A 24,738-nucleotide genomic window follows, 5' to 3' on the forward strand; every position below is an offset into this window, starting at 1 on the left:
AAGAATAATATATCAAGCCAGGTGGTGGTGGCACACGCCTTTAATCCCAGCACTCGGGAGGCAGAGGCAGATGGATCTCTGTGAGTTCGACACCAGCCTGGTCTACAAGAGCTAGTTCCAGGACAGGCTCCAAAACCACAGAGAAACTCTGTCTCGAAAAACCAAAAAAAAAAAAAAAAAAAAAGAATAATATATCACAAAGTTTGAAGGGTCATTTTCTCTATAAAAAAAACAATATTTATTTTGAACATTGAAAAATAATATTTATGTTTGTCATATGTCTTCTTTACAGGTGCCTGTAACTAGGCTCATTCACTTCACTCTGAGACATCAGAACTGTACGTAACATGTAATCCTTTAAGAAAGGATTACTTGAATAGCTCACAAATCATATTTTGTAAATTCTAGAGTGATAACTATATAGACCTGTGTGATATTGAAACAGCATTTTAGAAATCTATAAGTGTGTTCATGGTGGCCTTACACTAGCATTTATCCAGTTTCAAACTTGGGGATTCAAGGGACACTTGAGGTTTTCAAATTCTTTACTCTTTATAGGATCCAGACAATTTTTACTGCCTTTCCACGTTTACCTTTGATTTTTTTCACATAGAATAATATTATCATTCTCAAAGCTTTATGTTTCTTTGCTTTGTTTCTGTGAATTCAAAGAAAAGAATTATGTCTTATAGCTTCTATTTTAATAATAAAATATCTGCAGTTGTCTTTCCTGGCTCATATTAAAAATTAACAGGTTTCAGCATTCTATCATTGGTTTGCTAGAAGAAGGAGTGGAGACTTGGAGAAAAAATAACAGTTTCACCACTGTTTTGTAGACACAGACTAAATGGTAAGGAACTTACAGAACAAACAATGCCAAAACTTACAAACAAATATCATCCAATAATGAAATAAAATATTTATTAATCAGTTGCTGAAACATTGCCTTGCTTCTTTTCTGTAGATCAATATAAAATACTACAGAGGATTGTATGACTCATAAACCTATGATTAATGCGATGACCAAAAAACATCTATGCCTAATATGAGGTCTCATTGTAAATGGGTACAATCATCGCACCATAGACTTTTAATTCAATATGAAGTCAATGTTCTGAGTCATTGTTTTCCCAGAATATGCACTTGATTTCTGAGTAATTGTTTTAGTAAAGTTATTTTTCATGTACCTCTGCACAGTTGACCAGATGTCTCCTCATTTGTAATTTTGTAGAAATAATTACTCAGAAAATGAAAAATTGTTAACAGTTCTTAATTTTATATAATGTGCTGTTACATCATATATATAATTTTTAAATTTTGAAATTATAATAAAATTGCATTATTTTCCACTTCTTTTCCCCCCAAATTCTCTAATATAGTACCTGTTTTTTTTAATTCATAGCCTCTTTTTGTCATTAGTTACAACATATACCTATATGTACACATAGATATTTCTAAATATAATAACATACTCAGTCAGTATAATGTTATATGTATATTTTCAGGGTTAATCATTTGGTATTGGATAACCAATTAGTGTACTCTTTCCTGGGAAAGCCTTTCTTCTGCTTTCAGAGTTCCTTAAATACCCATATTACCTTAGTGGATTTGAGGCCTCCTGGGCTTTCTCCATCTACCTTAGCATATTTATTGTTGATATCCTACATTTGAATGACAATGGCCCCCAAAGAATCATAGATTGGAATGACTGATTAACAGACACTATTAGGAGATGTGGCCTTGCAAGAGTAAGTGTGACCTTCTTGGAGGAATTACAGCACTGGGGTGGGCTTTGAAGTTTCAAGAAGCTCAAACAAGTTCCAATATCTCCCCATCTGCTACCTATGGATATGGATGTAGAACTCTCAGCTACTCTCCAGCATCATATCTGCTTAAGTGTCGCATGTTCCCTGCCATGCTGAAAATGGACAAATTATCTGAAACTGAAGCAAGTCCCAGGTAAATAGTCTTTTATAAATGTTGCTATGGCATGTTTTCTCTTCACAGCAATAGAATACTAAGACACATTCCTCCAGCTAACAGAGTACAAGTCTCCCTCATATCATCAGTAACATCACTGTAAATATTTCAGATACTTGACTAAGCCCAACTGTATTCTTTTATATGTAGTCATGTATTCCCCATGAATTTCCAAATTTCTGTCTCACTGTTGCTAGTGTCATTTATTTCTGTACATTTCAACCAGGGTAGTATTTCTAAAGAGTGTTTTTGAATTAGTCATTCAACTTAACAAAATCTTTCCACCATGGTCTCTTTTTAAGCTTATGGCCTCTTCATGGTCTAGCCTTAGGTTCTTTTCTACCACATTTACTTCCCTGAGACCCAGAACTACCTCAAACCACAAACCACGTACTGCTTCCTTAGTGAAACTGAATCCAATACCTCTGCCTCTTGGCAAATGGCACTTATCTGCTCAGGAACCAAGTCTCTACATATATACACAGGCACACACACATTTGCAATGATATTATAATTGCATTATGCACTCAGGGGAAAGGGTGGCCATCTCTCTTATATTCTTCAGTGAAAATCACCTTCAGAAATCTTTGTCTTAGTTTTGTGTTCTCGTAATTTCAGATCCATTTAAACATTGTAGTTCATACTCTTTCTATTTGATGCTTAAGAATGCTAAATCACTGTCAAATAAGTTTGTGTATGAGTCTCCTCTTACTGAAGGATGAAACTTTTTTGCCATAAATTTATTTATTTATTTATTGAGATCAGACCATATATCAGACATTGCTATAATACTTAAATTATATCTTAGATACTTTTAAATTTCTGTGATAAAACATCATGATCAAAGCAACTTATAGAAATGTATTGAGGACCAGTTCAGACCCCCTCTCCTCAGCTGCTCAAGGAGCAAGCTGGGGACATCTCCTTGGACACCTGGGAACCCCTCTAGAGTCCAATCTCTTGCCTACCTTCAAATGGCTCCCTTAATTAAGATATATACTTCCCTGATTCCATATCCACTCTTCCTCCATCCCAACTGTCCCATTCCCCCAAGCTCTCCCCATCCTTCTCTTCTCACTTCTCTCTCCCCATCTCCCCTTATCCCCATCCTGCCCCACCCCCAAGCTCTCAATTTTTGCCTGGCAATCTTGTCTACTTCTAATATCCATGATAGCCACACTGATGATTATCTTGCATATCACCATAGAACCTTCAACTGGCGATGGATGGAGATAGAGACAGAGACCCACATTGGAGCACTGGACTGAGCTCCCAAGGTCCAAATGAGGAGCAGAAGGAGGGAGAACATGAGCAAGGAAGTCAGGACCACGAGGGGTGCATCCATTCACCGAGACAATGGAACTGATCTAAAGGGAGCTCACCAAGGCCAACTGGACTGGGACAGATGGAGCATGTGATCAAACAAGTCTCTCTGAATGTGGCTGACAAGGAGGGCTGACTGAGAAGCCAAGGACAATGGCACTGGGTTTTGATTCTACTGTATGTACGGGCTTTGTAGGAACCTAGTCTGTTTGGATCCTCACCTTCCTAGACCTGGATGGATGGGGTAGGAACTTGGACTTCCCACAGGGCAGGGAACCCTGACTACTCCTTGGACTAGAGAGGGAGGGGCAGGGGGATGAAGGGAGGGGAAAGGAAATGGGAGGAGGTGAAAATTTGTAAAATTATATAATTTAATAAAAAAAGAAAGTAACACATAAAAAAAGAAATGTATTGAGGATTACAGTTTTAGTGAGTGAATCTATGAGCTTACATTTTATCCACAAGCATGAGTCACAGACAGCTCACTGGAAAAATTATGGACATACCTCTTCCCAGAAGGCCATACTTTCAAATCCTCCTCAAATAGTTCTAGGAACTAAGGACCAAGCATTGAAAACATGAGCTTATGTGGGTCATTCTTATTCAAACCACCACATTCCACTCCTTATATTCCTTTGAATTTGTCCATATTATAAAACAAAACGTATTTAGTCTGACTTTAAAAGTCCCCATAGTCTGTCATAGTTCCTACACAGTTCAAATTTCCAACATCAAAAGTCTCTTCTGAAACTCAAGGTACTCTCTTGTTAGTCCTGTAAAATCAAAAGTCAAATTATATGTTTCTAACATACCATCACACCGAACATATATTACCAATCCAAAAGGAATTAATGATGTCAGCTTAATGAAATGCTGGACCAAAGCAAGACTGAAATTGATCAGGAAACTCCATATCCTATAGCTCTATGTCAGATGTCAAAATGCTTACATGACTATATCCTTCTAGGTTTTCTGACTGAAGCACAATCCTCTCTAGTATGCAGGTTTCCCTGGAAGATATCCCCTGGCTTTGGCACTTCCAACATCCTGGGATCTCCTTGGGTTTTGTTTTATGGTAAAACCACAGCTCTTTGCTGAGCATTACACAGTAGACACTTAAATTTTTCTTATACTAACATAATTCCAGTGAGTTGTGCAATCAAGATATAGGCTTTGAGGTAGAAATTATATGGATCAGAATTTTATGGGCAGAAAGGCCAGCTTTAATACAAGGACTATCAAACATTACTTGTACACAAATATGATCATTACAGAATTATTTTAAAATCTTAAATAAATCCCAGTCTCTTTCTCTCTCTCTCTCTCTCTCTCTCTCTCTCTCTCTATATATATATATATATATATATATATATGAACATTGGTTCTGCAAATTAAATAAGCTACCTAAAACATTATTCATTAATTAAAATACAAAGATGAGTATTAATTGTTATAAAAATGTTCAGAATATATTGTTAATAAAACCATGTATGATGGCACAGTATGAAATAATAATGCCTTAGAATTATTCTACTCTGCTCAAAATATAGCTTATTCATTTTGTTCACAGTCCTGGGAAATTACTTAATTATAGCTATTTTTTTAAATTCTTAAGAAAATGCTGTTACTGGAATCACTGAGAACTGTCTTCATAGGATGGTGAATATTTGAGATAAAACATTTCATTTTTTCAAACAACAACAAATCATGATTTCATCAAATTCAATTTATTCTTCTTTAATTATGACAATACAATTACTTTTATATAAAAATTAAATAAACATGAATATAAATGTCCCTTAAATAATGTGACAAGTACTAATTATGTCCCACTCACAGGTTATATTATTCTGTTGATGTTGGGGAATAACATCTTCCTGATATCATATTATAGTTAAAAATTTTTCCTGATAGGAAAACCTGCGATATAATATTATTAAATTATGTATTCTTAACTTTAGAAATAGAGAAGCTGGGTGTGTCTCATGACTATAATCCCAGCACTCAGGAGGTGGGAGTGGGACATCAGGGGGCTTTCAAGGACAGTTAGGGCTGCACAAAAGGCTCTATGGGGAAAACACTTGGAAAGAATCAAAAGGAAGAATCTTTTTAATCAGAATAAATATCCAAATATTGATTCAAATATTCATTATAGAAATTAATTACATTAGCTTTATAAAAAATGCCCTTGAAGGTTAAACAAAAAGAGAATCTTTTAGAGAGGCACCTACCAACAGACAAATATAATGTCACCTTTGCATCCCCCAGCAAAGCACTGATCTTGTTAACAGAATACACAAATAACTTGTTTGCTGAAATTTTTTCCTAGGCCTCATACGTGCTTATTGATTCACAACCAAACTGTTTACATCAAAAACAAACCATCTGTTTAAATTGGAAACTTGGAAATTAGTGCAAAACAAGTAAATGAAAATTAATTTTAAGGTAATTTCTAAAGTTCTCTCGTATATAGACAAGCTGCTAAAGGAAAAGGCACCTAATAATTCCCCTGAGATAGGCTATTTAGATATGGTGAAGGGAGGGTTACAAAGAATCAGAAAAAAACTGGCAGAAGTTTTTTTTTTTTTTTTTTTTTTTTTTTTTTTTTTTTTTTTTTTTTTTTTTTTTTTTCAACATGGGACTATTCCTGTATTTAGAAATTTAAAAGGAACAAGGATAACTGTATTATTTATTTAGATTTGTTTACTTTATTAAGTTTTACCTGACAGCTCTTGCTACTCAAACCAAAATGCATTAAGGTGTGCAGTTTGAAGCTAGAGAACTCCACCAGATGAAGGTATTCTAGTCATTTCTAGGTCCTTAAGCCAATACTCTCTTATCCTCTCCAGGTGCTTACACTGCTACACAAATTACTATAAAGGGTAACTTAATTGATATCAACAAAGGCAAATGGCTCCATCACTGGGCAGCACCCTGTGAGAGGACTGAAGAGCAACCATGGGTTCCTCTGCTAGGGAGTTAAAAAGTGACAGGTTTAAGCAAGACTTGCAAGCATTCCCATTGCATAAAGCCACAGATCACAAGAAAGACATTTAGTTCGTTACAGTTCAAAACTCAAGTCCCATTCCCTGTTTCATGTATCATAACAGATGTTCTGATTATCATTCCCTGGTCACCATCTACAGTGTACATGTTTATATAATTACAAAAGAAAAGAGGTTAAAACATGTGCCTCTTCCAATACTGTCAGAATGAACTGATACAAGGCTTCATACTGGGAAACTAAGTGAGAAAGAATAAATGTAACTTTTATAAAATATACATAACCAACAACTAAAATTCTTTTCTAATCCAACCTTCATATACTATTCCTCCCAATAGACATATGAGAAGCAGCATATGTCTTTTACTGCTTAGTGTGACCTACTTGAAGGCAGCCTAGAGTTATGGGAGGAATTTGTACTACATTTACAGGATGCCATGAATATGTATGTCACTTTTTCCAGAGGACAACAAATAACGCATACTCCTAATCTGGACAAAAGCATCTTTTGTTTTTCGTCTCACATACTGATTTGTGCCACAGGAACTGTGGCACAAAGCACACATTAGAAGAAAGCTGAGAGAAGGTTATTTACAGGCACATTCACAAAATGAAGACACATAAAAATGGTACAAATGTAATCAAAGCTATTTTCTCTCTAAAGCACTAAGGATGTTTGGACTGTTATACATAATGCCTACATCTCAATTCACCTGAATTTTATCTAGTATCTCTTGATGAAAATGGATATACTGCTGATACCAGTAAATGCTATGTATATCATTTCAATCATGTACGAATTTGAAGGAGAAAATTAAAAAGTGCTAAGATTTATTTTAAAATATATTTTTTAAAAATTTTAATGATATGCACTTGTGTGTATCAGTGGGGATTTATGTACATATGAATGCTGGTACCCACAGAGGACAGAAACATCAGATAAGCAAAAGCTGCAGTTATGGGTTTTTGAGAACTGCCACCTTAGTATAGGTGACTAAACCTGGGTCCTCTGCAAGAGCAGTAGGCACATTTTAAACTGCTGAGCCATCTCTTCAACCAGGGGCCATGATTCTAATCCCCATTTTTGAAAATAACTGATGTTTTAGCTTGTTTATTAGGTGTCTTTTACCCAAATTGACCTAATCATGGCAGAGAAGCTTGGAGAGCAAGGGGAAGGGGAGATCATTGATTTCTTTTCATTTGTCGCACTCCAGGATCCAGCAAAATTTACAGTACATACAAGACATTTATTAACTATGATGAAAATAAATGTGTAGACCAACCAGAAGGGCAGTACGATGTTGTGGGAACTCCTTTAGCCAATAGTCTTTAAGATATCGGCCTACTCTAGGCATGGTCTCATGTACTATATATAAATGCAGATATAAAGCTTGCACAGGCCTCTTGCCTGATGGATTTAGTTCCAGTTCCCAGCGCACATAGTGGACTATGCATCACTACTCTTTCTGTGAGTTTTTCCCCAGATAAATTAACCTTTGTTATACTCCATTCTGTGCTATTGTGGAACTCTTCTGTACTCCAAAAGTAATATCTTGCTGGGCTAGACTGCCTCTGACATTCTAAAGTTTATTTTCCATGGCAAGGAAAATGACTGTTCAAAAGCACACAGTAGAGAAGTGACAGAAACCACAACTCCAATCCTTCAAATCACAAGTATCCAACAACTCTATTATACACAGGATGGATGTGTATATGTGTGTGTGTGAGTTTGTATACACTTAGCTATATAGACAGAGTTAAGATGTAATGAAATTTAGAAATCCAATTTAAAAATGAAAACATTATTTTCACATATTCCTACATATTCTACTATTAATGACAATTTCTTGGATTATTTGTTACTATATTTTGGTGGTTAATCAGAAAACTATTGACTTTTATGTAATTTTTATATGGTGCTCTGCAAGAAAACAGATATCAATATGATCCATATTTTAACATGAACTTTTAAGGTGACAAAAATAATTATTGATTACATTATAATGTATTATTATGTCATATTCCAAACAACTTTTGAATATGAAAACTCCTTATACTTTAAGACTTTTAAAGATTTTTTTTCTTATAGGTCCTTTGAGTTTGGGTCTTTCAATGTAGCTCTGGCTGTCCTGGAACTTACTATGGAGACCAACCTGGCCTAGAACCTACAAAGATCCACCTGCCTCTGTCCCATGAGTACTCGCTGAGACTTTATGGGTTTAGTTTTTAAACATTACTAGGAAACACAATCTCAGCAAACTCACTTACCCTCTGGCTCTTACAATCTTTCTGCCTCTTCTTCTATAATATTCCCTGAGCCTTTGTTGGAGGAATGTTTTATAGATGTTCACACTGGGACTGGGCTCCATAATTATCCTTTTTGATTGGCTGTTTTTTTTTTTTTTTTTTTTTTTTTTTTTTTTTTTTTTTTTGTAGTGTTCTCTGTTACAAAGAGAAGTTTTCTTAGTGAGAGGTGAAGACTAAACTTACTTGTGGTATGAGGACAAATGTTGAGATTGCTGTTAGGGATTATGCTGCTTTGGTAAACTTGTGGCTGCAAATTCTCCTTCATTACCCATGGTGTACTAACATTGAGTAGTTAGCCAGGGTTCCAGACATGAAAAGTTCTCTCTTGAGATGTTCCCAAGATTTTCCTAGAAATTCCCCAAACATGCAGCCTTTTAATATTGAGCTCCATTATTTTTAGAGGTATAGAGTATGTCCCTAACTTCATTTTAAAGATAAGGATGATCTAAATTATTTAATTCAGTAATTACTATTCAGGAATTAATTTTTGCTTGAGAACACAGCACTGAGAAAATCAAGATCCCTGGGCTGATGATGTTTACATTCCCATAAACTTTCATTTTGATTGAACATAACTAATAATGATTTTGAATAATGACGCTCCAAACTTTGTCCTTTTTTAAACAATTCTGTACAGGGTTCATATGATTACAGAGGTGCCAAGTTTTAGATCACCTAAAAATGCTAAAATTCTAGCTTAAGAATTTTTTTTTTAAAGATAAATTTTCGTATAAAAACATGCACTTCTGGCAGGTGGCTTGCTGTGGAATAATCCTTTTTATACTATCAAGATTTGTCACTGTAATTGGTTTAATAAAGAAGATGACTGGCCAATGGCTGAACAGGATGAAGTTAAGTGGGAAAGCCCAATTGAGAATACAGGGAAGGAGAAGGGAGAAGTCTGGAGTCTCGCACAGATGCAGAGAGAGCAGGAGATGAACATGCTATGCTAATAAAGTTTCCTCCACGTGGCAGAGTGTAAATAAGGAATATGGGTTAATTTAAAATGTAAGTGTTAGGTAGTATTAAGCCTCAGCTATTGGCCAAGCATTTATAATTTATATTAAATCTCTAAGTCAGTTATTTGGGACGTGGCTGCAGGTTATTTTGGAGCAGAAGGTTAGGACAGAAACTTCTGACTACAGTGGTTGTTGGTAGAGCGATGAAAAAGTAATCTGACTTCTCAGTAGCACCATTTATTCATTTATTTTCTTCTGAGGGTGACAAGAAAGGGGAGATAATGAGAAAAAAAACTTTTTCTGATACATACTTATGTGTAGGTAGTAGGTCAGCTGGAATCCTTTGATTGCATAATAACTAAAAGGATTTGTGAACATGAATATCTAAAATCAAATGAAAATTGAAGTTATTTGCAATGTGATTCATAATGCAAGGACCATTATCCCCTCCCACATGACTTTTAATGAAACAGAAATAATGTTCAACACTAAACCTTTCCTTCAGGGAATTGCAGTTGAAGTGCAGGTGAGCAAGGATAAGAAATATGAATCATACCTCACTCTAGGCAGAGGAAGTGAAGAGATCCAACCCATGCAAAGGAAAAAAAAAAAACACAAACAGAAATGATAAAAAGAATAAAAGGTCCTGAAATTTCAGACAGTGTCACATTGCTCTAATTTGACTCCAAAAGGTAGGCAGCGGTAAGGTAGACTGCATGCCAATAAGTATGAAACTATATGTGTGTGTGTTTATGTGGACAGATGCATTATCTTCATTCTTAAATTCAAGAAAACAAAACCAACTAAGTTGTTTCTAGCCAGACAAAGTCAAGGATCATGAGAATCTGGTGCCAGGAAATTCATTTTTGGAATGAATAGTTAAGCACTTTTGTGAAGCTTTGCTGGAACACAATGACACCCATGCATCAGAGCTTTCTGTGTGGCTGGATCTGAGGACAGAGGAGCAGATAGAATGGTTCTGACGGTCGGGGATTTTACTGCCTGATCTTTCACAGAAATGTTTCCTGACCCTCTTCTCCTCTCCTGCTGATGTCCCTCTTCATCTACCTTTCCTCTCTTTCCCTCCATCTATTCTCCCCACTTCTCATTTTCCTCTTTTGTTATCACGCTTTTTACTTCAGGCATGTTCTCAAAAATGGTTCTTCAAAACTTCAGGATTTTTAAATTTGTTGAACTACTTAAGCATCTCACCTGAGGTTTCTCTGTACTTTTACCCAGCGTCACTGCACATTTTCATTCCCCAAAGCTTACCCACCTACCCCTGCCCTGATCAAGTAGCTTCTAGAGTTTATTAGCATGCCAAAATCTCTGTCTTGTTCCTATTTATATAAAAATTTTTCTGTTCTCCCATGGAAGCTACACAAAGTGACTGCAGTTCCCTACCATTTAAGCTACAAACCTGCTTCATACTAGTCTATATGTCACTGCCTCCTTGTTATCACATACTCGCCATGTGAATTCTTCCTGTATGACTTTGCCTTGTCAGTACACTGAATTCTTGCTTAGACACCACAAAGAAAAAAACTCAACAATAATTGACTGTTTGTTTCTTCCTTAAAACATTTTCAGTAACAGGTTTTGTTGTATTATAGTTAAAACTTGTTCTCTCATAGTTTCTAAGACTAGAAACTATTCTTGAAATAAAGAATATACTACACTTTTTGTTTTTAAATGGTTCCACCATTTTAATTTTAAAAATAAGCTTTGCTGTTCTGTATGGCATAAGCCCTTATCTACTTCAAGTCTGGTATATAAAATAAACTCATCAAATGCCACATTTTCATAGAATAAGGCCTAAGAAGACAGACAAATGCTTTTCAAATTTTTGTGTCTCCAGCTTCCATTATATATCGAATGTTAAATAAATGTTAATATTGCTGAAGGAAATCCCAGAGACAATTTATTTCAATTTATTTAGGATATTTCTCATTTTGACCTAATAAATAATGAAACCAGAACAACATAGCATATCCACATGTTTGGATGTATCTTTGCAAACTTATATTAATAAAATTTTCTGTAATCTTCCCTTTTTCAAAATAGCAGAAGAAAGAGAATGTCTTGCTAAATTAAGAAAATATGTTGGTTAATCAGTTACAGAATAATTACAGAAATTATGTTTGCTTAAATATAACACCTCATGCAAAACAGTTCATAATATTATTCTTAGATGCATGGTTTCTGAGACTTTTTGTCACAAAGCATATGCAGATATACATCTATTTTTCATTAGTAGCATATTTATTGGAGGAAATATAACATAACATATCTAAAAGTTCTGGAAATTTATCATTGACATTGAGAAGAGAAGGTCATTTTCCTAACCCTAGTATAATGTCCTACCCAAAATAAACTGTCTTTGACTCAGAAACTACACAATGCTTATTTTGACACAAAAATGAGAAAATCACCTTCTATATAACTAGGAGTCATCGTTTTGGCAGTAATACCTAAAATACTTAATTTAATGAGTTTCAATTCATTCCACTAAAATTTGCTCTCTAAATTCCCATTCTAGACTCCCTAAGGTTGGGAATATACTCTTAATTTACAAAATTGTATTGTCAATAAGGGAATTAAATTGAAACGACTAGGCTAAGTGTCAACATCTAAATGTGGAGATAACACTTCCAGGTATGTCTAGAGAAGTCAGACAGTCAGGAAAAGCATTCTGAAAACATAAGTAACTATGAAAATTCCTATTAATATTATGGTCACCTCACGACAGCAAATTGTAGATGATCATACTATATAAAAAAATACTGAGGCCTGTGGGAGAAGAGAGTAGGAGGAACAGAGTGGGAGCTGAGTTAGTGAAATCTTTATGACAGAAGCTATTTCTGTTCCAATCATCACCTCTGTCACCACATATCAAGTCTTGGAAAATTACCTACCAGTTGCCTAGCAGGTCCAATCATTTCCTCAGCTATTTTATTGCGCTACAAGACCAAGCTCTTACTATGTTATCCACAGTCTTGCTAAACAATCACCAACTGTTAAGGGGCTTAGGAGATGCAACCTATATTTCTTACTTTGAAGTTTTCCAGCCTTATCTCCAATTGTTCAGTTTCTCTAACTTTCCCTTCAACTAAACTCCTTAAGAACAACAGTTTCTATCATTAATCCTGCAATTTGTTTTTATTTGTTCCAGCAAAAACTTCCCAGGGCTCATTTGGCAATTAATCATGTAGCGTAGTATGTAATTCCTCGTGGTATCTGTTTTGCTTTTTCATCAAACTGTTATTCATACTTTCCTTTCCCTTGTATTGTTTTCTTTGTCCAGTCTCCAAGTCAGACACCAAGGACCATTATAAGTGGGACACACTTTAACCATTTAACCACACCCACATCCCTGGATTATGTATATGACTTTACTTCAACTTTATCCTGACAAAAGGATAGATTAAAAAAAAATCTGCCAAGTGTGGTGATATTTTATTTGTGCTATAACACAAAAAGCTTGCCTGAAAAGATCAGAGTGAGGAGTAGCCAGTAGTAGCCACTAGTAGCCATAAAGGTCAGACACTGTTGGCACATACCTTTGATTCCAGCACTCAGGAGGAAGAGGCAGAAGGATCTCTTTGAGTTCAAGGCCACCCTGGGGTACACTATATTGATGCCGACTCAAAAAGAAACAGAGCCAGGTGGTGGTGGCACATGCCTCTATTTCCAGTACTTAGGAGTCACACACATTTAATCCCAGCACTATGGAGGTGAAGATGGAAAGGGATACGACTAGCTAGAGAGAGGGATATAAGGTGGGAGGAGACAGGAGCCATGGCATTCAGTCTGAGGACTTGTAGAGACAGGATACCTATTCAGTCGGAGGATTTTGTAGAGGTAAGAACTAGTGGGTGGTTGCTGTGCTTCTCTAATCTTTAAGCTTTCACCCCTTAATATCAGACTCTAGGTTTTAATTATTAAGACCAATTAGAATTTGTGCTGCTGTCAAGCACATTCCTCCTTATAATGATGATAGACTGTTGTCTACGAGAAACAACAACAAAACTATACAAAATATTAGCTGTTCTGCCCTGCACTCCAAACCATCTCCTTTCAAGACTGAAAGGTATATTTCTTCAGGTGCTTGGCAGCCGTCAAATCCTCTCACGGACTGACATTGATGAATCCTGTGCCCAAAGCTCATCTCTTTCCAGGAGAGTTCTTATCCAATGGGTGATCAATACCATGCCACAAGTATCAGCTCCATCGCTCCAACTGTGACAGCCCTAAGTGCCACCTCAGCTTAGAATCTCCCTATTTTATAATTCATCCCACATGTGACCCTTCTGTTGTCTCTTTGTCCGTTTGCCCAACTTTGTTATTTCCCTCTCTTCTATAAAATTCCTGTCACTAATATCCACTTCACCAAAAATATGTATTGGGCACAAAAGGCATCATCTTTATTTTCTTCATTTACTCACAAGAAGTTCTTAATTCCACTTAATAGTCAGTTAAAATCAATTATTTTTAGGCCAGTATGATGACTATGAGACACAGTATGATGCATCCAAGTGTGACAACCTGAATTCAATCCCTAGAGAACACATTATGAAGAAAAATAGTCAATTTCTTTAAATTGTTCTTTGATCTACACACATATTCTTCATTTATAATCATGTTATTCAATGCTTCACTGTCTATTTCAATGTAAAAGTATACAATGGGCACCTATATTAATTCACTGTTTCATTTTTACCTAATATTAAATGCTTCAGTACATTTTAAAGTATGTGAGAAAAAAGACATTTTTTAGAAGAAAAAAAAAATTGCCGCCTTAGAGAGGCTAAACGTTCAATTACCATAATCATAAAGTCCTTTAAACCAAACTTGAGATCAATTTTGAGATAATGATATTTGGTAGAAAGAGGTAAAGAAGTAGAATAAATATCTGGATGCAGAGAGGAAAATACAGACCTGGAGAAGAATATAGACCTGGAAAGAATTATATCCTGGAGTCATAGGATAGAATCAAACAGGACTGGGGGAAAAAAAAAAGGTCAACAGAATGATTCCTAATGATATTCTGCTTCACTCATAGATTAGTACCTACCTCAGTTGTCATCAGAGAGGCTTCATGCAGCAACTAACTGATTTAAACAGATGAAGAAACCCCCAGCCAAACATTCGGCAGAGTTTTCTGAAATCTTGTGGAAGAGGGGGAGGAAGGACTGTGGGAACCAGAGAGAACAGGGACACGACATGAAAACCTACAGAAACAACTAACCTGTGATGTGGGATTTCCCTCTGTATTCTGTGATTACCATTGATAAATAAAGGAACTTCTTTGGTCCTATAGCAGATCTATAGGGGAACGGAGCTAGGCAGGGAAAACTAAACTGAATGCTGAGAGAAAGAAGGAGTTTAAGAGAAGACATGAAGTTGCTGCCAGGAACAGATATGCTGTAGCCTTGCTGGTAGGGAACGAGCCTCGTGATGAAATATAAATTACTTGAAATGGGTTAAATTAAGATGTAAGAGTTAGCCAATAAGAAGCTAAAGTTAATGGGCCAAGCAGTGATTTAAATGATATGGCTTCTGTGTGATTATTTTGGGTCTAAATGCCTGGAATGACCAAGCAGACTTGTCACTACAAACCTGGAGTCATAAGGGCTAACAGAGACTGAGCAGACAACTAGGGAACCTGCATGGGACTGACCTCCAATTGACTACAATTTATCTCTTCATAGTCTATAAATTAAATTATTATTATTTGCAATCTGCTCAGTTGCCTCATCTTGGAACTCTGGGGTCTTGTAGACTTGTATCACCGTTGGAACCACTGAAGGGTATTCAGAACCAAACCATCACATAGTTGTTCTTCTTTTTTGGTTTTTCAAAACAGGGTTTCTCTGTAGCTTTAGAGAATGTCCTGAAACTAGCTCTTGTAGACCAGGCTGACCTTGAACTCACAGAGATCTGCCTGCCTCTGCCTCCCAAGTGTTTGGATTAACGCATGTGCAACCACCACCTGGCTCCCCTATTTTTTTTAAATATTTATTTATTATGTATACAATATTCTGTCTGTGTATATGCCTGAAGGCCAGAAGAGGGCACCAGAACTCATTACAGATGGTTGTGAGCCACCATGTGGTTGCTGGGAATTGAACTCAGGACCTTTGGAAGAGCAGGCAATGTTCTTAACTGCTGAGCCATCTCTCCAGCCCTGGCTCCCCTATTCTTAAGCAACAAAATAATACCTGGTTTTTAATTACAGGACTCTACCTCTGGACTAGTTGCCAGATCACAGAAGTTCATTATTGTAGTAATTTACTTTAAACTTATTTTTTATTCTCTTTGTGCTTCATATTTTAAATAATAATTTTAAAATATGCTGCCCCTTCTTTTTTGAAAATATTCATCTTTCTTGTATCCAGAAACCAAATTTTTATGTTCACTTTGTCCATTATGTAACGAATACTAACCAAATATGCTTTATGTCTGGAAACCACACTTACCACTGTCTCTGGATGTTAAGGAAATATTTCCTGTTGAAGAATAAAGAAGTAGACTTTACTAGATTTGTGAAAACAACTAATAGGTTCTATTAAATTATATTAAGTAACCATTTCTTTCTTTTAAAATTAATAGGAATGAAGTACTATATAGAAAAATACATTCCTTCAGAGAAAATAATTCAAATTCTAGGAATATAAAATATAGCTTAAATTATATGTGAGTAGCTGGGGACACTAAATGAGGTAGAATTTTTATATTAATTTCTATATTGATTTTAAAAGAACAGAATTAATAATTTTTCTACATTATAAATATAAGCTGTGGTATGATATTACAGTTATATTTTATCATTTTTCTTTAATAGAATAATTAGAAAGCAGTAAGTACATGGCAGAAAACATTCATTTATGATTTTAGTTAAGCACATAACAACTACAGTGGCCATCATGCCACCGTTCAATGACAGATGGAACACGATACAAAGAAACCTCATTATATACATCCACATTGCATGAAATATGCCACATTAAAAAGGATTTTGCCCATATTAGTGCTACTTCTCAATTTTTACTGTCAGAATAAGCAAATTATTAGGCAGCATGTTTGATGAGATCAATTAAACTTCCATTTATCCAGCATAGTGGCATCTTCCAAGGGTAAAACACAGTATCAAACAAAAGCACCAAACATAATAAAAGGAGGAAAAAAAGGAAGTTTTAATTAAACATTTTTCCATTTGTCCAGCTGTCAAAACTACAATAGACTCTTTGTGATCATGATGTAAAATATACAACTGAGCATTCAATAGGATAAAATGTTCTATGAAATCCTGAAAATGATCTGAGTCAACTCCATCTGTAGCATCATAAGTTACAAGAGAAAGTTTTTTCTTAATATATCAAATTGTGAGTATTAATAACTGAGATAATCTTAAATCTTAAATACATTAAATGACATTTGACATATTTACACAGGCACTAATACAGAAAGATTTCTTGGAATTGACCTGTGTCATTCAGGAGCTATTGCACTCATTTCATTTCTCCAACAGTCCAATGTGTCTCCTCAACCTCAATATACTTCATTATATGGTTTAGGAGTTTACCAAGAACGAGCTTCTCACAGAGTGTCTTCCTGAATGATTTTGCTTCTATTGTCAGTGTGCTCTTCACAGTATATATTTTTGCTCATATTAGTCAACCTCATTCCAGGCATCCACAGATTGCAGCCTCTTTCCACTTACATATAACTATGACTTCTACTTCCTAATGCTCACTCTGATTCTTCTTTGCCTCCTGACCCTTCTGTTGCATGTTTTCGTCCTTGTCTGTTTAATGGTTCTATTTTGTAATCTTTAATTTACAGTTCAACTTTCCAGAAAATAATCTTGATTTTAGTATCACTTCTGATTGAAAAACAGTTTCTTCACAGGTTCTTTGTCTACTATTAATTTTATTGGCTATAAACAAATTGGTATATTATATTTGTTTTTTGGTTTTGTTTTTTGAGACAGGGTTTCTCTGTAGCTTTGGAGCCTGTCCTATAACTAGCTCTTGTAGACCAGGCTGGCCTTGAACTCATAGGGATCCTCCTGCCTCTGCCTCCTGCGTGCTGGGATGAAAGGCATGTGCCACCACCACCTGGCTGGTATATCATAATTTTATTTTGTTGCTCTGATTAATAGCTGAACAATAGAATGTAGAGATGGCTCAGAAGTTAAGAGCATTTACTGCTCCCATAGATGACTCTGTTTCAGTTCCCAGAAAAAATACCAGGTGTCTTTCAACTGCCTGTGACTCTTTTTCCAGGGGATCTGATGTCAACTGAACTCTAGAGGCACCTACAAAACCGTGGTACATATAAACTCATAAACTTCCTGACTGAATTGTACATGATTGGGTCTAAATTAATGAACAACAGGAGGAAAAGTTTCTAATATGTTAGAGCTTGTATTATATCAGTGGCAAAAACAAGTAGATAGCAGCATTGTCTATGTATACCCATGTGTGTTGTGGGGGGGGGGGTGGTGTGTGTGTGTGTGTTGATAGGAGAGAAGGCAGTTATTTTTCTGATTGAATATAATTGGTAGTGAAATTTGTAATATAATGCACAGAGTTCCTGTTAAAGGTAACAAAATAGTGACAGTCCTCAAAGGTGGGAGGGTACCTGTTATGTCCAAGAAGCAGTAAGGAAGCCTTACAGGATGCAAGAGAAAAATAGCACGAGAGCTCAGAGAAGAGAGATGGGGAGGGGGGCGGAGGTCTGCTACAGCATTAAAGGCAGTTCTGAAGGCTTTACATTTTTCCAATAGAACTCCATGATTCTTTTACTACTCTATGAAAAATTACATTGACTATTGTGTCCCTAGGAAAAGAAAGGGTAATACAAGAAAGTCTTCCTAGGAGGCTTCTGTAATATGTAGGTAAGAGATGCTGGTGAGCGCCCTAAGTGGGTCAGGGTAAAGGTCGTGAGAAGTGCTTAGATTCTGGATATAATGTGAAAACGAAGCTCACAGTTTAGGTGATAGATCACAGGTGGGGAAGAAGGGGAAGAGAAAACTTACCAAAAATGAATTTTAAAGGACTTTGCAACTGACTGGGTAGAACAATCCAATTCACAGAAGATATTTTAAAAATCCAATAAACCAAAATGACTCAGGATTGAGGTGTCATATGGGAACAGAGGGCTAGGATTAAGATACAAAATTGAGAGCCATAAGACTAACAAGATTTGATCTCATAATGATTACATAAAATACCAAGAAAACAACAAAACCAACAAGAAAAGACATAAAAAAAAAAAGAAATGGGAGTTGGGAAACTTTCCAAATATAGGGAGGAGGTTAAAAAACTTCATTTGTGACCAAGAAAGAGCACTTGTGATTGGAAGGAACTGGAATGAAGTGGTGCCCAGAAGCCCAGAGAGTATCCCGTTTGGAAGACAGGATAGTGGGTACAGAGTATTCAATACATAGCAGGTACTAAGAGAGCGATTACAGGGCAGGGTAGAAGAAGCAATAGAGCAACACTTGGGAGAGCAGGCCTTGCACTCTCCCTGGGCAACACAATAGAATCAACCCTGTTGGAGGTATGGGATGCCAGCCCTGAAGAAATAAGCAATGGATTGCTGTCAACATTATTCAGCTGTCTTGAGGTGGTATGGGTGGAAGAGAGTTATTCTCCCCCCTACCCACCAATGCCTGAGGAAGGTGAGAGAGATGGCCCTGTGGTCATAAGAGCAGGAGAGCTGGCCTTGACCCCCATCAGCTGCAACACTCAGGAGAGGAGACTCTGCACCTCACCAGGGCAATACAGCAGAGCCAAAGCCTGTTATAAGAGGTATGGGTGAGCCAACCATGAAATTATGAGCATGGGAGAACTGTCCCCATTTCCCATCTGTCTTAAGGTGACATAGGCAGAGTAAAGATGATACCCCCCCACACACACCCATCAATTCTTGAGACAGGTGGGAGAACAGGCTCTGAGGTCACAAGAGTGGGAGAGCTATTTCTGGCTCTCACCTGATGCAACACTTGGGAGAGCAGGCCTAGCCCCGCATAGGGCAGCACAATAAAACCAACTCTGCTGCAGGAAGTGTGGGTGAGCCAGTACCAAAGTTATAAGTGTGGAAGAGCTGTTTCCACTACTTGTCAGTCATGTGGTGGTGTAGGAGAGGGAGAGATGCCCTCCCATACATCTCACCCCTTCCTGACTGCAACAGACATGAGAGCTCCCCCTCCCCCTTAGCAGCAGCAACACTCAGGAAAGTAGTCCCTACTCCTTACTTAGGAAGCACATCTGAGCTGGCCTGGTGATCCGGCAGTTGAAGGTGAGGCTGAGCCATCCCTAGTGTTGTAAGCCAGTGAGAGCTGTTCCCATTTGTCATCTGACATTTGGTGAAATGAGCAGAGGAGAGATGCCTTCTCCCCTCATGCCACACACATCAGTGACTGAGACAGATGGAAGAGCTGTTCTGTGGTCCTTAAGAGTGTAAGGCCTGTCCGTACCCCTCAACAGCTGCAGTACTCCAGAGAGTGGCCCCTCTACCTCATTTGGACAACACAATAAAGCTGACCCTCATGAAGTGGGTATGGTATAGCCAATCTTGAGGGCATGAAAGCAGAACTGGCCCCACCCCTCATTCATTAAAAAAATTGTTTGCTTGTTTTTCTCTTTCTCTTCCCCTTCCTTTCCTCTTAATTTTTTTTGGGGGGTGAGGTACAGGGGCAGAGACTGAATGTGAAAGGCTGGAGAAATGAATGGGGTGAAGATACATGATATAAAAAGATACATATAGATAACTAAAAAAACAGAAAAAAAGCAGCAGAGTTAGAAAAGTAGTTTGAAATAATATCAAGGATGAGAAAAGAAAACACATAAAAGAAGTGAAATTATAAAAGACAAAAAAAACAAATCAAACAATTCAAAGTTTTGTTTTTATCTTAACTCTTTCTTACTTCATGATACCAAAACATCCAGTTAACATAAACTTCCCCCCTCATCCTCCCATTAAAAGAAAAGCAATACTGTTTTTATATAACTGGAATAATTTGTTTTATGGGTTGGTGTATTGTTATAACTTATTTTTAATGTATCTAGTCCTGGTCTATGTCTACATGCATGTGTGCTCATTAATTTAGCATTAATATGCTGACTTTGATTACAATCTTCATTTCACTGATGAGGAAAATGAAACACAAGGAAGTTAAATGCCAACAGTCATACACTAGAAAATCCCAGGGACTGCCATGCAAACCTGTGAGATCTAGCTACACAATTGCTCTTAACTACTGTTCATTTTGCATCTCAAGAAGTATAACTTATACCTTGCCTGAGGCATGTGAGAAATTCCACAGATGTTCACTAAATGTGATTTTAGGACATCAACATGACTTTCATTCTCAAATCATGAAATAATCCTTCATCGAAGATTTCCTGGGCAGTTCAGAAAAACATCCATAGAGTGCAAGAAGAATTTTCAGGTGGACAAGATAAGAATACCAAAGGGTGCAATTTGGGCTACTTACAGGTAGAGTAGCCACAGCTGTTCATACCCCAAAGACTACCTCTCCAGTTACCAGGCAAAACCCAAATGTATCTGAAGCAGTCCAAATGTACAACTAGGTAGTTAACATCCATTTCCTTCTTTAAATGTCCCATATGGTAGACTCTGATTAGTTCTCTTGGCACCAACATACATACTAATCTAGACTGGTTGCTTTCTGGCTGTGGTATTCTGCTATAAAGTGGAGCAGAGACTCAAACAAAATGAAATGCCAGTTCAGTGCCAACATGATTCTGATCTTCCAATTTCATTCAACAATAGAATAAATACATGTAGGCAGAATTCAGCTTTCTCCTAAAGCTACAGAGTGGCTCCTCGGAGGCCTACAGTAATGAACCAGTGACCTTCCTGAGCTTCCACCTGATACTTCAGCACATTTCCTTGATGTGGGAGTCCCCTCTGTATGCTGTGAATATAATTGGTTAATACAGGAACTGTTTTGGACCTATAGCAGAGCTATAGGAGAACAGAGCTAGGCAGGAAAAACTAAACTGAATGCTGGGAGAAAGGAGGCAGTGTCAGAGAGAAACCATGTAGCCACATCAGAGACAGATGTTGGATCTTTAGCCAGTAAGCCACAGCCACGTGGTGATACACAAGTTAATAGAAATGGGTTAAACTAAGATATACAAGTTAGCCAAAAAGAAGCTAGAGCTAATGGGCCAAGCAGTGTTTTAAATAATATAGTTTCTGTGTGATTATTTCAGGGCTGAGCAGCAAGAAACAAAACTAGCAGCCTCCTCTATCAATAAATTGCCACGCCAATGTGATGGACTAAATCCATGTAAAACCTAAGAAAGCTAGCTGGGCGGTGGTGGCACACGCCTTTAATCCCAGCACTCGGGAGGCAGAGGCAGATGGATCTCTGTGAGTTCGAGGCCAGCCTGGTCTACAAGAGCTAGTTCCAGGACAGGCTCCAAAGCCACAGAGAAACCCTGTCTCGAAAAACCAAAAAAAAAAAAAAAAAAAAAAAAAATCCTAAGAAAGCTTAAAGAGAATCCTAGATGCAAAAGAACAGAGATAAGCATTATGTGGCAGCAGCATTTTCTTGGGTGGGTTCTGTTTGCTAGAAGCAAGTAGAGGCATGTCTCCTTTAAAAGAGGTTTTTCTGATTCAGCCATAGCAGAAAAAAATTTACAGTTTTAAAATGCCTTTTTTGGGGGGGAGGGAGGGCTTACTGCAAGTGCCAACTGGCTCTTTTAAGAGACTGAGCATTTAAATGGGACTGGTTAGCAATGTGCTACAATTTGCTTAATCGCAACATAGACTGGCTATGTGCCTAAAAATGGGGCTATGAGCATGGATTTCAGAGGCAGGAAACAGCTTCGCCATGCTGGGCTGGTCTGGGAAAGCAGGAAATGCCTTATTTCCCCTAGCAATGGCACCACTTAAGTTCATAAGAAGCACTTAGCATCTTAAGAAGCAACCCTGGACAGTAAAGAATTACAGATACACAATAGGCCACATTCAGACATAAAAGACCTCTAAATGGGTCACAGTATTGGATAAATGAATGTAGGCTTGGGAGAGAGAAAAAAAAGTATAGAAAGTTATAAAAAGAAGTAGTGTTTTTTAAGAACTACAACAAAGTCTTTAAAGAGACAGAGTACAGGCATTCATATATTAAAGGAGTAAAGATAATATACGTAGAGATATCACATAAAGATATAATATACACAGAGAGACTGAATTGGGTACATTATTGTGTTTTCTTTGAATTTTTTGACTGTAAAGGAGTTAAGTAACCAACATATATACTTAAAAGCTATCTTGACTTCAGAATTTGAGTGTAAGGATATGTTGCTTTGAAAAAGAAGTTCTTCTTTTGCTTCCACAGAGGATGGGAACCTGTGAAATTCTTCCAGACTAATGTGGTTTGATGGACCAAAACCACCTGAAAGGATGCCTTGAACATCCCTCAAAAAATTACTTCACCTAATAAACAGCAGGAAGCAGTTTGGAGAAATCTATACCCATATTCCCAAATATTGTTTATAAATGTTTGTTTACATTTAAAGGGGGATATACTATAGATATTTGCATTGGTATGGATCTTGGTTTATTGATACAAATTTAAGGCCAGTTTTGTCATACTATGTATATGTACTTCTGATCTTGAAAAGGTATTGTGTTTGTATAGCTCATTTAAAAATGTAATGTATAATTAAGAAATATAAGTTAATAGTTATCTATAATAGTAAGATATATAGAGATATATTTTAATTAAATAGGTATTATTCAAATCTTTCAAAGACTACAGAAAATGACATTTAAAATGTTTTAAGAATTTAGGACTTGTCATGACAATGAGACACATCTGCTCCTGGCAGCACAAATCCACTTCAAGGGGATGACAAGCATTGAAGAGGCTCCTCATGGAGTTTGTTAGCCATTTGAGCAAGAAACTGTTCTTGCACGGACTGCTTGATGGTATGCTATGTGAACTGGACATGCAGGACCCACAGAGAAATGACTGCTGAACTTGCCTAAAGGTGAAATGATCCTTCAGGTTTCCTGCTTCATGAAAGAGTCTGCAAGGCATTGTGCAGGACACAGAGAAAAGTGACTGACAAACTGCCAATATAGGCAGGACTATCTTTGAAATTTCTGATTCGTGGAAAAGACTGCTGGATACTATGGGCCTGTGGGCTAAAGATGGATGGATGCTCCAACAGTACAGAACTTTGGGTGACTGTCCAAGCAATGAGAAGTCTCTGTCAATTGTAGAGTTTTAGAAGTTACTTACAATGTACCTACTGTTTATTATATCCTTCTGGAGTCTTTGATGGAGTTGAAAAATATATATAGTTATAGTTTTCCTTAGCTATGATGAGAGATAAAGTAGATATAAATATTGTAACTATAATTCTTGCTTGATACCCATTTTGTATATGTAATTTTATTTAAACAGAAAAAAAGCTGATATGGGATTCCCCTCTGTATGTTGTGAATATCATTGCTTAATAAAAGAACTGCTTAGGGCCTATAGCAGAGCTATAGAGAAATAGAGCTAGGCAGGAAAAAATAAACTAAATTCTGGGAGAAAAGAGGCAGAGTCAGAGAGAAACCATGTAGCCTTGCTGGAGACAGATGCTGGAACATCAGCCGGTAAGCCACAGACACATGGCAATACACAGGTTAATAGAAATTGGTTAAATTAAGATATAAGAGTTAGTCAATAAGAAGCTAGAGCTAATGGGCCAAACAGTGTTGTAAATAATATAGTTTCTGTGTGATTATTTGGGGGCTAATTAGCTGGGAACAAAACAAGTTGCCTCCTCCAACATGTTTTAAAAATTAGGCACAATTTTATAGGAGCCAGGTAAATAAGGAAGTGGGTTTATTTTACCACTATGTAAACCTGCAAATTGTCACCTATGAAACACACTGTTGGACATATAAACATACCAGGCTACTGGGGTATCATACCTAGATTAATACCCCATGACACCAAGAATCTAAGATAAAGAGAATTGACTGAAATGATGTGATGGGGACGCCAAACACAGAAAGCAAGCCAGATTACAGGCATCTTCACTAACCTTTTACTTCTTGCATGTGTCCCTCACTCCTTTCCCAGAAACACAGAACCTCTGGTCCAGACATGAGATAATGGTATTT

At 36.9% G+C, this 24,738-nt stretch overlaps 1 protein-coding gene across 7 annotated transcripts in view; it reads right to left on the minus strand.

Annotated features, from left to right (window-relative positions):
* Positions 1-24,738, minus strand: part of Grik2 (glutamate ionotropic receptor kainate type subunit 2) — a 618,878-nt gene that overhangs the window by 410,440 nt on the left and 183,700 nt on the right. For 3 of the 7 annotated variants that reach the window (XM_038338997.1, XM_038338999.1, XM_038339003.1), the window contains exon 2: positions 16,053-16,082. The exons of the other annotated variants lie outside the window; for them this stretch is intronic. In XM_038338997.1, coding sequence (XP_038194925.1) covers positions 16,053-16,082 — 30 coding nt within the window. The remainder of the gene's footprint in view (positions 1-16,052; positions 16,083-24,738) is intronic. 7 annotated transcript variants of the gene reach the window in all.

This window comes from Arvicola amphibius, chromosome 8, assembly GCF_903992535.2.
Source record: "Arvicola amphibius chromosome 8, mArvAmp1.2, whole genome shotgun sequence".
Lineage (NCBI taxonomy): Eukaryota > Metazoa > Chordata > Mammalia > Rodentia > Cricetidae > Arvicola > Arvicola amphibius.